The 14630-nt window shown below is 38.7% G+C and overlaps 1 protein-coding gene across 1 annotated transcript in view; it reads left to right on the top strand.

Annotated features, from left to right (window-relative positions):
- LOC135106224 (uncharacterized) overlaps positions 1-10122 on the top strand; it is a 25795-nt gene extending 15673 nt beyond the window's left edge. The window contains exons 5-15 of the mRNA XM_064014996.1: positions 1528-1585; positions 2450-2582; positions 2735-2852; positions 3852-4040; positions 5626-5794; positions 6146-6231; positions 6453-6638; positions 6825-6993; positions 7967-8028; positions 8591-8757; positions 9445-10122. Coding sequence (XP_063871066.1) covers positions 1528-1585; positions 2450-2582; positions 2735-2852; positions 3852-4040; positions 5626-5794; positions 6146-6231; positions 6453-6638; positions 6825-6993; positions 7967-8028; positions 8591-8757; positions 9445-9654 — 1547 coding nt within the window. The 3' untranslated portion in view covers positions 9655-10122. The remainder of the gene's footprint in view (positions 1-1527; positions 1586-2449; positions 2583-2734; positions 2853-3851; positions 4041-5625; positions 5795-6145; positions 6232-6452; positions 6639-6824; positions 6994-7966; positions 8029-8590; positions 8758-9444) is intronic.
- Positions 10123-14630: the final 4508 nt, after the last annotated feature.

Here is a 14630-nt window from a genome sequence, read left to right on the forward strand (position 1 = left end):
CGGCCTGATATACGAATACACACACACATACACACACACACACACACACACACACACACACACACACAGAAAGAGAGAGAGAGAGAGAGAGAGAGAGAGAGAGAGAGAGAGAGAGGTAAAATAGATCGATGAATCGATAAATAGGTAGATAAATAAATCGATCGATAGATAGATATATAATACTTTCTATTTAATGGTATATCTCACACCTAACCGAAAACTCCCTATCTTAAGTAAGATGTGTGTGTGTGTGTGTGTGTGTGTGTGTGCACAATCTTCTATCAAACACTCCTTGTGCTTGCCAATATGTGCACGTTATGATCTGAAATTTGTTTCATCATTTTTTTTATCTATTTATCTATCTGTATCTATCTATCTATCTGTTTATCTTTATTTCGTCAGGCATTATCACATCTGACAAGGCAAAAAAATATATGCATATTAGATAGATAAATAATAAATGCTTCCAAATGTTTTACATCTTGGCAGAACTCTCTTAATATAAGAAGTGATACAATTTTTTTTTAAGTCTCGTTGTTTTGCATCTTGGCAGAACTCTCTTAATATAAGAAGTGATGCAATTTTTTTTTTTTTTTTTTTTAAGTCTCGTGGTTATGTAATACTTGCTTTGTCAGACTGACACTAATGCAGCAGGATGACGCAGGGCAGCACTCCCAACACAGACAACGTGGAGATTCTCCAAGTACATACTTCTCGGAGCGTGGACGGGCAAGGAGCAAAGTGTTGTAGTACTGGACCTCTCCACTATATGTGACTGAGAGGCTAACATAGACAAGATAATGAGAAACGAACTCCATTGAAGATGGCGTAAAACGTCATTATTTGTACTTACTCTGATCTTTGTTTTTATTTGTTTTGTTGTTTGGTAATTAATAATAATGATGGCAATAATAATAATAATAATAATAATAATAATAATAATAATAATAATAATTGATATTATTATTATTATTATTATTATTATTGTTGATTGCAAGAGAAACACACTGTCATTTAATAACTGTATCCACATGGTTGCAGTTAAGATCTTAGAGCTCCTGAATTAGTATCATAGAACACACTCTCAGTCGCCTAACCGGGCAGGACATGCAGAAAGGAAGCCATGGATGTAGAATTTTGTAAATTGTTGATCACGAGGACAAATGAGAGATCAGAACTTCGTGTCATATAGTATTTTTTTTTTTTTTTTTTTTTTTTTTGATGTCTACAGATGTGTTGCGAACAAACATTATGGTGAACATTATGTTGTGAACAAACAATCATGGTCCCAGATTAAACATATTTCAGCACATGATAGAGCAACAAAAGCAAATTTCGCAATGGTATTGATAAGATGTAGTGATAGTGTAACAGCCTGTGTTTGTAATATGCAGAGAAAGTGTGTGTGTGTGTGTGTGTGTGTGTGTGTGTGTGTCCCTTTCTATCAGTGTTATCGACATAATGACACTGTCAATACAGTATGTTAATGGCCACAGTAGACTGATCCCTCCCTGTTCTCTTCACAAGGTGATGAGTGGCTGAGAATATCACCTGCCCAGTGCTGCACCACTTCGTGCTTCTCAAGGTCAGAGGGAAGAAGCATCCATTCATTTAAGATTAGAGTCAGAAATCACCTCCATGTATTTCCCATTTCTCATGACTTAAAATATTTCAAGAGGGAGGTTTCAAGACATTTATCTTCAAATTTTGGATAATCCTTTAGACTCTCTCTGGAGACTGGCCCCAGCAGTGGGCCTTTTTTTCCTTTCATGTTCCTCTAGACCAGTGTCCCTCCTATATACAAAAAATTTTAAGGCCAAGGTCAACTGTCACTTGCATGCTCAAATTTATAGGGCACAGGAAATCAACACTCATGCCCAGCTAGCTCCACCTTATCAATCATTAGCATATCATCTATATCTTCAGCTATCAGAGGTCAGATAGTATCTTCCAACACCCTTCAGAGACATGCCAACTGGGAATAACAATATTGCTCAGACTTTTGTCCTTGCTCAAGAAAAGCACATCAAGCTACTTTTGAACATACCCAAAAATTGTTGAAAGGTAGGATAGAACATAAGAAAATAAGGTAAGCTGTAAGAAGCCATCAGGCCTACACATGACCGTCTATGTAGGAAATAAAGAGGTGGTATGTACAAAGACAAGGACTGATTCTCATTTATAGGGTAGTGCTTTAATTGTAAGATGATGAATTTAATCACTCATTTTCTTATTGTTTTAATGTTAATGTGAATTACTGCATAAGTTTCCCAATACAAGGATAAGAATATGTGATAAGGGAGTATATGCACCACCATCACTGAACTATAGGGATACGGCGTCAGGTAAATAAAGAAAATAGTTATAATTAAGAATGTATCAATGAACACACATCCATCACTTGACTGTAGTGTTCCATGACAAAACTGTAGCAAACATGACTTTCCAGGATGGCTCAAGGATGGATGTGGGCAGTGGTGGTGACAGCAATGGTAGTGGTAAAGGCAGAGGAGAAAATCTGGCATGATGCAACCCCTGGCATGAAGCAACTTGAGGAGTTCATCTCCAACAACACTGAAGCAGTCAGTGTCCTTGTCTTACCCAATGTATCCTGAACACATCTCATTATTCCCTTGACTGCATGTGAGGAAAATAGTGTGTGCATATATTTTTACTCTTTTGCTGTCTGTGTCTAATTGTTAAGTGACCTTTCATGACTTGATTCCTATTTCAGTTATGCATGTATGTAAAGTGCCAGGAACCATTTGATGCCACAGGATGCCAAGAGAACTCAGTCTATCTGGCAGGGGCAGGCCAGTTTGGCTGCTGTGGTGCTTGTGTCACTTTTAAAAGTAAGTACTATACTGTTGGCACATGGAATGATAACCAGAGTGTTGTATTACAAAAAGTACATTGCTTGGTGTGGTAGATGGTGTCTTCCAGAAGAGAGGGTTGATATCCTCTGTTCTACCATATGTCATCTTTGTAGTCTTTTCTATTTTCTGTGCTCAAATTCTACCCAAGGATGTAACTAGTCTGTGGATCTGCTCACCTTTTTTCTATTCTCCAAATAGCAATGGGAATTCACATATGCAGTATTGATTTATTGCTCTGAGGCAGCTGGGTGTCTGTCCATAAGTAATGAGTACCATTGAGTTTAAGTCATCTGTGGGCAAGTGTAATTGTGGAGAATGCTCAAAATTCCCAGCATGCTTTTGCTTTAGGTTCGTCGAAAATGTTGTGTTTCCTGTATGATCTTCTCAAGAGATATAAATCCCCAGCATGTTGTGAATGATGAGATGCCAGCATCCTACTCTAGGTGAGCCTGGATGTTGGGTAAGTCATAGTGTGAAGCAACAACTAGTATGAGGATGACTGTTATTGACTGAAACATTGAAAGAAGCATCTCGCTTCAGTCACCCACTGACTATATAGGATCACAGTAATTGTCCCAGTGTGTTTCCCAGCTGTCCTCTTGTGTGACAGTTGGTTGCTGCATTGTGCAACTCTGTCATGGGATCCACTACACATAATTTTTAGGAAGATAGATAGATAGCATAGAATACCATTATATATTTATTTTTATACATTTGGCAGTGTTATTAATTTATTTCAACTGCCACTTCCTAGTTAAAAGTTTAGTACCTTCTCCTTTCATTCATTTTCTGTCTTCCCCCTGCTCATCAACACAATTGTCATTTTAACTTAGTCATTTAATGTTTGTTAAACGTTACACAGATTTCTTAAACAGGAATTGTCACTTCTTATTCACCTCCCCCTTCATTGTGCCAGTAGTTCATGTTCTCCTCCATTATAAGACAAACCTAACCTTTTTTTTATTTTGATTACAGAAAGTGGTGATGCAGGCTGTACAGGCAGCATTGATCCTGCTTACAGTGGTGGTTATGCTGCTCCCAGGGGTTCCTCGTGGCCTGGCGTGGAGCAGGATTTGGAGGAGTCTCTTGAATCTAGCAACTATGTCAGCTCCTCCTGGTGTGACTATGGACTAACGTGCAACTATGATAACATATGTGAGGCAGGTAGGCATTACTTGTTATGCATGAAGAACAAGACAATGAAAGTGAGCATTGTAATGTACTGTACATCAAATTCCTATCCTGTTTTGAGATGTTATATATATATATATATATATATATATATATATATATATATATATATATATATATATATATATATATATATATATATATATATATATATATATATATATATACACACACACAAAGAAATTCTGCAGATTGCTCAAAAAATGTAAAGATGGGACATTAATGAAGCAAGATAAAGCCACAAAGTACATTTTATGCAGCATATCAGTACACAACCACTCAATACAGATTGACTACCACTTTTGTCAGTCACATGTGTATTTAGCAGTCATGTGAGATTAACTTAGCGGGAAGCAGGATGAAAGAAGGGAGATTATAGAAGGTCAAAGATGTGTGTGTGGGTGTGTGTGTGGGTGTGGATGAGAGAGAGAGAGAGCTCTGTCTGTCTGTCTGTCTGTCCATCCATCTGCTCATTTGTCTCTTTACTGCCTCTCTCAAATACAGTTCTCCATCTGTCTACTCAATTTAACATGCTCCATCAAGTCTTTTGCTCCCATTCATAATGCCATATGAAATCCTTAAATTTTATTTCTTGGCACCTCTCCATTACTGTCACAGAAATATTGAAGATGACAAAACAAGCTGCTTAACCTCCTCATTTTGCATAACAGAGCTTCAGCAAGTAAAACCAATTAGAATAGGTTACAGATTTTTTTTCACAGTAATTTCATTGCAAAAGATGATCTCATGTCTGCTTATAGAAAGTATGAAATAACAGCACCATAAGTATGACAATTTTCTCACTGAATTGTCATTGACAGAACCTCAGTTAATTCAATTCATTCAACATCAGTAATGCAGTTGTTATTTTTCACATTGATTTTTCTTCTATAAACCCTGTAGAATTTTATCTACCTGTCTTTATACTAGGCTGGTAATCTCACACAGGGTGGCCTAGACCAAGCACCATATCCTCATAAAAACATCATTCACACTCAAAACAAAAAAGAGGCAGTCTGGTGGACCACTACAGTACACCCCAAGAGCTTAGGCATAGCACAGCTGGCTAGGTATTTCACAGCAAGGCCAGCTGTGATCTGCCTTGCTGTAAGGTGGTCCATGATATAGCCCTTTCCACTTGTAAAGTTCACTAATAAAAAGAATAAAAAGTTGCACTCATAAAATATTAATGCTTATTTTTTTTCAGTTTTTCTCTCAATACAAACTGAAAAAAATAGAAAATCCCATAAAACAATAAACATTCCTTTTTCCTGCTAATTCTGCTTCATTATATTCTCAAAAAAATAAAAAATGTACAGAAGTTTGACCAAAAAGAATCACACGTATTTTTATTACTACATCTTGCTGAAATCCTTCACTCATACTCATTAAAACTCCAACTGATTAAAAAAAAGGTAATATCTGCCAATCACTTCTTGTGGTATCAGCAAGCAATAAATGTGACATGCATCAACTGAATAAGTAGGTACTTTTTTTATCTTTCATTATCTCACATTCTGGGTTTATGTCATTTTAAGAGCAAAAAATGTTCTTTCAGCAGGAGGGAAGGCTGAGGGCGGGTGTCTGTATGTGCGGCAGCAGTATTATGAAGCCCTTGAGTCAGGCAGCTTTAAGCCTTACCGGGATGACTACCGCTGGCCACCAAGCTGCACACAAACAGGAGAGTATGCCGCTGTGCAGTACAAAGGACCCCCTGGGGAGGAAAGGCAAGTGCCATAAAGATGTCTTACTACTATAGTGTTTTGAAAGTCATACTGAGAAGATGGAGCCTCATTTACCCTGCTTTTGCATTACTTTCACTACCTATGTATTGTATCTTCTTTATTCCATGTGGATAATCACCAATTCTTATTTTTTTTAAATTTCAGGAATCAACTGAAGTATGTTAATGTAGCCAACCATAATATAATACATAAGCATGCATTCAGAGGTGAAGCTTCATATCAGCAGTGACAGAGACAGGCTCTTCTATACAGTTTTGTTCTACTCATTGAATGGTGTCTGGGCAGAATTTCACAACCAGTGTAAATTTTTTCTCACTGTAATGTTACTGGCAGGTATGTGTGTGTGGACCCTGCAGGAAATACAGTCTTTGGTAGAATCTTCCCATGGCAGGAGGAGCTTGTCACTGACATGAATTGCAGTAAGTGCCCTTGATATATGAATAACATTTAGTCCATTTTTCTCTTCCTAAGAAACAATAGATAGTTTAATGGCTTGTAGTGGTGAAAAGGGATACCAGAGACACTTAGAAAGTTTCATGCCATGGAAAATGTTGTATTATGAAATTTTATGGATGTTGCACAAAAAGATAGTGTGATAATGCCAATACAAGTGTCAAGTAACAAGAATATGGCATGGCAGAGTGTGCAAGGCGGGTGTGGGAGAGGCAGCAGGCTGGAGAGTCCTCCATCACTCTTCACTGCATAGAGAATGGCAACTACGATGCACTGCAGTGTGAGGAAGGCTGGTGTTACTGTGTGCATCCAGCATCTGGCAATCCATATGGCACCATGATACCCGAAAAAGCCATGCACCTCCTTCCTTGCTGTAAGATGTCATGAATATGTGCATAGAGTTTGTTTCTTTTGTCAGGATTTTGAAATGATTCAACAAATAGATCTGTGGCATCAGCATTTTTTTTTTTTTTTTCATAAATCTGCAGTTAATGATTATGTAGAAAATTTGAATTTTTAAAGTTCCAAAATGTATGTAAATACACAAACTTGTCTTCAGACAACATCACACTGGTGGGAGAACAATACCTCAGGAGGTGTGAAAGTGTGTATGAAGCAGAGGGGCAGCTGACAGAGCACATGCTGGCTAAAGGAGTACACGGCCCAAGAGGTCTCTATGAGTGTGACCCTGATGGATCCTTCAATGGAGAGCAGTGTATTCATGGACAGTAAGTGTCTTATCAAGCAGCTGAGGGAAAAATAGTACAAGACAGTTAGAGATGCATATAATTATGTGACATAAAGATTAAAGACTGAAGTCAGTTTAAGGAGAGTTGACAAGACAAAAAGTTTTCTATGCCTGCTGTTGAGGGCCCCGTCTCAAAACGCATGCAAACACACACACACACACACACACTGTGTAGTGTAGTGGTTAGCACGCTCAGCTCAGGCCTGGATTTGAGTCCTGGGTATGGTGAAGCAAATGGGCAAGCCTCTCAAGGTGTAGCCCTAGCAGCAAGTAGGTACAGGATTTAACCCAAGGGGTTGTGACCTTGATGTCCAGGTGTGTGGTGTGTGAGTGGTCTCAGTCCTACCCAAAGATTGGTCAGTGTGAGCTCAGAACTCTTTCCATAGGAGAACTGGCTGGGTGACCAGCAGGAGACCATAGGTAAATGACACACACACACACACACACACACACACACACACACACACACACACACACACACACGAGAGTTTGCTTCATTTAAGGACATATAAAATTAGACATCTTATAATTAATATTGCCTGACTTGGGATTCAAACTCAGGACTGCTTGGTTCTGAACATTGCCTGACTTGGGATTCAAACTCAGGACTGCTTGGTTGTGAACTAAGTGACTTATAACCACCAGGCAGTGTGGTGATAGTTGTGAACTAAGTGACTTTTATAACCACCAGGCAGTGTGGTGATAGTAGTCTGTTGTCAAAGTCTTCATTAATCAGTGATCTACTGAGGTCTTCTGTGTATAGTATAGTCTGTACCTGTAGAAATATTCCTCCTGTGATGCCATTGCAGTGATCTTTTGATGCAATTATTTTTGTAGTCATTTTTTTATATGGTGAGAGTTTCATTAGGAAAGATTTGTCACTAAAGACTACTTATTATGCACGTGATAATTTTGTTAGACTTTCTATAAGTAATGGGTGTGTTTGATTTCAGATGCAGGTGCTATGACAAGTACATGGTCTCAATTCTGAAGCTTTCATCCGGAGGTGGATGTAGTAAGTACAGGTTGCAAAGTTAGTTGATTGACCTAGTGTAATGATGGGATTGGGGTTCTCCTTCTATCTATAAATTCTGTAGAGTTAAATGAAGCAATGAATGTGGGGAGAAATTAAATTCTTCCCAAACTTCGTTAATTTGGTCACAATGTATGTAGACGTGGTATTTGTGAGAGTAGAGTCAGTGAACTCACACCACTTCTTGCAGTGAAAACTCAGCTGCTGTCTCCCCTTAACAGCTGTTGTTCATGTGTCCAGAAGGAAAGGAAGTAAGAGTGAATGAAAAAAATTACAGAGGTCAATTTTGAGCAGAACAATTTTGAGTTGTATGTTCTCTTTTAATTAAAAATGAAAATTTCTGATATAAGTTAAAACAAACTGAAGTACAGCAAGTTGTTGGTGAAACCCTCAATGTGAAAATAAAACCACATTAAAAATGAGAAAATGATGGCAAAGGAGAAAATGAGGTTTCATTACATAATGTAAAGATTTGATAGATCAGAATACTGTTGCCTTCACACACTTGACTCATATCTTGTCAAACATTTCTCGTCCACGATAGATTGTGCAAGAGACCAGTGGCTCTATGACAGCCAGGAGAATTCCCATGTCAGTCTGGAGTGTGCCACACCAGCTGGAGTAGACTCAGGCCTGTACTTTCCCTACCAGTACTATGGTGACACAGGTGTGTACTGTGTTGACCAAGATGGTGTCAGAGCTAGTCCAGTGGTAAGTCATACTTTTTTTTATTTCTAGGTGTTACAGTTCGTATTTTTTTTTTATTTCTAAGTGTTACAGTTTAGCAGATCATTTTGTAGAGTGGCCTTTTTAAATGTAAAGGGACACTGGCCTAGGCATTACAAAAAAAAGATTGGGGGGCCCCCCCAAAGGGCTCAGTCCTAAAATAAGTCAAAAAGGTTATTTTACTTATTTCTTATACATTATTTTCTCAGTAAATGGTACAGTTACAGGATGGATAAAGTGATCTCTATCTTGGTTGCACATAATGGCATCACACCAGCTGGCTGTGGGCAATGTGCTTTTAATCATCTGGACAGTAATCTTGGTCAGAGAATCAGTCATGAGTTCCAAGATTTAATCCTGAATACATGCATACAAGCATAGCATAGCAATTCATACCACAAGCAAGAAGAACACAATTTTCATGCACTTACTTTCCAGTTAATTTATCCCAGCTCCTTATGTAGGAGTGAGAAACTTTGCTGTTGCTTGAATGTTGTGGTAAATTAAATGCAACTTTAAATATTCAGTGAGTGTCTGGAATTCTTTGATCACATTCAAATATCATTGTATACAAGTAGCAGTTAACTGTATACGAGAAATTGTGACAAATTAACTGGCAAAGAAGGGCGTGAAAGTAATATATTTAGTATAAAACAAGGTTTCCTTCCGCAGATTTTGAGAGATTACGTAACACTGCTAAACTGTGATGAAGCAGCTCGATGCCAGAATGGAATAAGTGAGGCCTGTGAAAAGGCTTGTGCAAAGTGTAAGTCAAAGTGTAAGTCACACCTTTCCCAGAATGAAACAAACAAGGCCTGTGATAGGTCCTGCAAGACATGTCCACCTACCTTCTATGTTAAATATGTGCAAAGTAACAGTTAACTGAATATGCATTTTAGGTATGTGGAAGCCAAAGATATTGTATTTGTATATGCGTATATTCTATGACTGAGGTTTCTCTTGCTTTCTTCCTTAAACTTAATTTCATTGGTAGAGAAATGCGTCTTAATTGAGCAAGCAGCAGTCATGTCAGTTTAACCAAGCTTGAGAGATGAGCAGCCAGAGTTATAGGTGTAGTATTACTTCTTGTTGTGCAAGTAGTTGTACTGTAGTAATAATAGTAGTAGTAGTGGTGGTAGCAGCAGTAGCATTAGTAGTAGTAGTGGTGGTAGCAGCAGCAGCATTAGTAGTAGTAGTGGTGGTAGCAGCAGCAGCATTAATAGTATAGTTGTAGTGGTCTAAGCATGTAGTAGTATAGTAGTAATACAGTATGTAGTAGTAGTACTAGTAATAGAAATTATATTAAGTACATTTGTATTTATTAATAAACAAGTGTAAAAAGCTAATAAATAATATTGTTTAAAAACAAATTAAACCTATTTCTAGCCTATTGGTATGTAATAATAATAGCATACATCAGTAGTAGTATTGTGTGTCCATCATTGACCTTTGTGCGTGTGGTGATGTCCCTCACCTGAGTGAGGATTCAGTATCTTTGGCATCAAGGTTTTTTTTATGTAAATATCCTATGTCAAAAGGTCCTAAAAATCCTATTATCTTCCTGACATCAAGGTTATATAAATGTCCTATGTCAAAGGTCCTAAAAATCCTATTATCTTCCTATCTATATTCTATTAATAGTGTAAATAATGTAAATAATAAATCCTATTATCTATCAATATCAAGCTATAGCGTCGTAATGTTGCAGTATGGCATACTTTTTTGGAACAGGTGGCAGGAAGTGTTCAGGAAAAAAGTTAAAAATTGTATTATCCTGCAGGTGTACTGCAACTGGTTGGTTTTTAAGATTCTCCAAAATATAGTGAGGGGGGATAAATAGTTCTGGCAAAATTAGCTTTCCCTGGAAAATAGTGTAATGGTACAGTGTGTGTAGTAGTAGTATTGGTATCTGGGGTCAGATGCAAGAGGCACATCCCTCCAGCAATGTGGCAGATGCCCACCACCACCACCACCACCACCACCATGCAGTAGGCTTGACACACAGCAGGAGGGAGAATGGCCACGTAGTGGATTATGTATATGGGTAAGGAGTTATATACTATTGCACCTGGAGGTTGTGGCTGCAGCTCTGTTGGAGTTCAGGGCCGTACCATCACCACCTAGCAGTTTACACATCAAATCCCCCCTCCCATATACTATTGCACCTGGAGGTTGTGGCTGCAGCTCTGTTGGAGTTCAGGGCCGTACCATCACCACCTAGCAGTTTACACATCAAATCCCCCCTCCCCCCTGAGCCAAAACCCTCCAGAGGTCTTAAGTAAATAAAAACTTTGGAGTCTAAGTCTCAAGGCTTTCCTTTCCTCCCCCCGAGGTCTTAATGGGGTGATGGGGGGGGGGCAAGGTCTTAAAAATACTTCGGAGACTCTCCGTAGAACACGTCAAAAGCTCTACCCAGAGGGAAAAAAAAAAAAAAATTGTCCGACTCTTACAACACAGAAGCTCAGTAACCGGCAGCACTGCCAATCAGTGAGTCTAACACACCACATTCAACACACTCCATAGCCAATCCTAAAGGTGAGCAGCTGCCTCCGTGAGTTTCCAGTCTCTCACTCCAGCACCAGTAGAGAAAAGATCTGCATGTGAGAGGTCTTCTAGGTTTTATACATACATACATACATACATGTTATTAATAAATAAACTGGAATTAAAACCGTCAACCATCTACATATATACTAACAACAACTATCCACTCCCTCCTCTCTTCGCACACACTTAAATATGAGCACTCTACTGAATTACAGAATGAAAGACGGTTTACTGAATTACAGAATGAAAGACGGTTTACAGACCATTGTTTCTGTCTACTGTTCACTTTTCCCCTATGAAAACCCTCCCCTCTTTTGTAGTTAGTACTTTTCACAGCTACGTACATACTTGTCCTATACTGCTTTCCTACTTCTCCCTATCCACACACTCCTCTCCTAGTACTTTCCACATTATAAATACATGTACTTTGTCCTTTCCCGATTTCCTAGTAGTATGTTTTGTCATATGCCCATAGTAGTGGTCAAACTACTATTTAGCCTATCCTGAGTAGCCTTATCCTCACAAATTCACTACAGTACATCATTTAATTAGGACAGTTCTCCATGAAACCTCGTTCATGGTTGTCACTGTCGTCATCTTCGTATCTTTCCACCTCCACGAGCTTCCTGCAACATCCGATCTACACAATGCCTTCCAGATCTCAATTTAACATCACCTTCTCACAGAACATATGATCTCGACGTTCTTCAACCCTTCCAGCTTCCCACTAACCTCAGTTAATTTACTTGCATCACTATTATCAGGATCCTACCTTAAAGTCTTGCCGATAAAAATTGAAACAGTAGTCAAATAATCAAACACTTTAACATACCTTCAATAGAAGTAACCTCACCACTCATCCTGGCACTGGATAACACCGCTCCCAAGACATTTCCACCTCACGACCCATGGCTAGAATGTCAACGACTACTCTCAGGCAGTCTTGGCCGGATCAGATCCAATTACCTGTGGTGGCGCGAAAACAAACACGTAAATTAGCTCCTTACTATATTATTATTATTATTATATGCTCTTCCCGATCTACCCGACTCACAGCACTACATAACGTAATTCAACATTAAACAAAAGCTTTAATAAACAAAGATAATTACAACACCTTCCTTTCCTGCACGATGAACAGAGACGGAATGCCACCGAAAGCGAGGCAATGCGAAAGCTAACTTCGCTCGAGACAAGCTTCGAAGTTTCATAGGATTCACGGATTCGCCTCGACCATTCGTTCAGTCTCGCACCTTCACCAGCACATGACCCTCAGCAAGACGAACCACAACTGCATCTATAACGTCCAAATCAAGGCAAGCTAGAGCTATATAATATTGCATTATGGAAGAGTGGAAGGAATTTTTAAAATACACTGGGGAAAGAGCACCAGCTTCATATGAAAAGGTTGTGTGGGAAGCTAGTTCGGTCATTCAGTTGTGTGTGCAAGACAATGAATAAATAAATAAAAATAGCTACAGTGGAGTAACAAATGGGAAAAATAGTAATAAAGAAAAGAAACCATTGCGTCTTTTACTTCCATTCCCATTTTCCCCTTACATCCCATCATCCGGCTCGTTCTCACCCTTCCCCCACACACTTTATCCCCCGTGCCGCCTCCATCCTTCCTGCACACATCTTACCTCCACCACATCTCTCACTCACACCCCCTTCCTTTTTCCCATTCCTTTCAAATATTTCATGATGTAAAGTAAAGTTTACAAACGCATCTGCAGATTGGTTCCCTAGTTAGCTGGACCTGAGCAGAAAGTTTTGCTTATTATGATCGTAAAATCTACTACTTGTAAATAAATAGAAAAAAAAATGATAAAGAAATTTATACTCAGTTGTTCCTATGTACTATGTAGTCATGAGCAGCTGTAAGGAACAATCAGTCTGACAACATTTCATACGCATAACATAATCCAACAGACCACAGCAATATGAAACAGAACATTTGCTTAATGTCGTTAAGTATGTTACTCTCAAGAGTCACTATACCAAGCGCTCATTGATATCTCGACCCTCCCTCACTCCCTCCGACCCATATTCCTCAACAAGCGTCAATGACCGATTACGGGACAATACAACAGGAACACCACAGGAAATCACTCCATCAGATACCATCTATGAATAAATTGTTAATCAGTACATCCTTTTCATTCCTGAGTTTTCCTGCAATGCACATACAATACCCATTCGTGCGAACCATAACCTGCTGGCTACGTTAACATAAAAAAAATAAATAAAACTATAAAGAAATAGTAATGATGATAATATAGATAAGATACGTACAGTAACAGGACACCAAAAAGTTGAAATGCCCTTCATTACCAAGATTATCCAATTACTAATCTCACCACTCTTCTAAATAGCCCTTGCGTCCTTGGACCATATCCTGAAACACTTCTGCGCACCACCTCCATAACATTGAAAAGGTTCTGGGTTAATCATATGGATTTTTAGAGTATTTTTAAGGTTCCAGTGACAGATTAACTAGATTTATGGATTATTAACAGGAGAAACACTTCAGAACCCGGCTAATCATCTCTGTAGCCCTTGAAAATTGTCTGAACAGTCGTTTCCGAATAAGGTCCCTTTACCCAATCTGCTAGAAGACTTATGAATTGCAAATATGCACGCTCCATCACTACAACTATCTACTGACTCCCAAGAGAAGAATGAACTCCTCTCTTGTCACAGTCAACCATCTAGAAACATTTTTATTGCCCTTTGCCACTTGCCCTCTTACATCAAATAATAATAATAATAATAATAATAATAATAATAATGATAATAATGATGATAGTCTTTGTACTGGCCTACGCGTCACTTGTAGGAAGCTTGAGGAGGGTCTCGGGAGTCGCTTCGGTACAGACTGGTTTGTTTGCCGCCGGAAGGTGAACCACTAATGCAAATACTTAACTAGTCACTCCCTGTGCCGATAACAACATTCAAAGAGAGAGAGAGAGAGAGAGAGAGAGAGAGAGAGAGAGAGAGTCATATTCATATAACGTAATAGTAAAAGTTCAGGGTAACACACAAAACTGCCTGCTCCATGTCCGTCAACACAGTGTAAGAGCTCAATCTGATTTAAAACCGTGGGTCATGCTTATTTTCAGAGCAAAGTATTACTCAAACCTCCTACCGCGACATTTCAAACTCATGCAACCTTATGAAAGTTTTGTCACGGTAAAAAAGAACGAACGCATTAAATTACAATTACGTCACTGACACAGATCGTTGCGTCACACGATACATTAAGACCTGAAGGGATTACTTATCGCCTGGCTTGATAAGGGAGGAATTAA

Source organism: Scylla paramamosain, chromosome 13 (genome assembly GCF_035594125.1).
Source record: "Scylla paramamosain isolate STU-SP2022 chromosome 13, ASM3559412v1, whole genome shotgun sequence".
Lineage (NCBI taxonomy): Eukaryota > Metazoa > Arthropoda > Malacostraca > Decapoda > Portunidae > Scylla > Scylla paramamosain.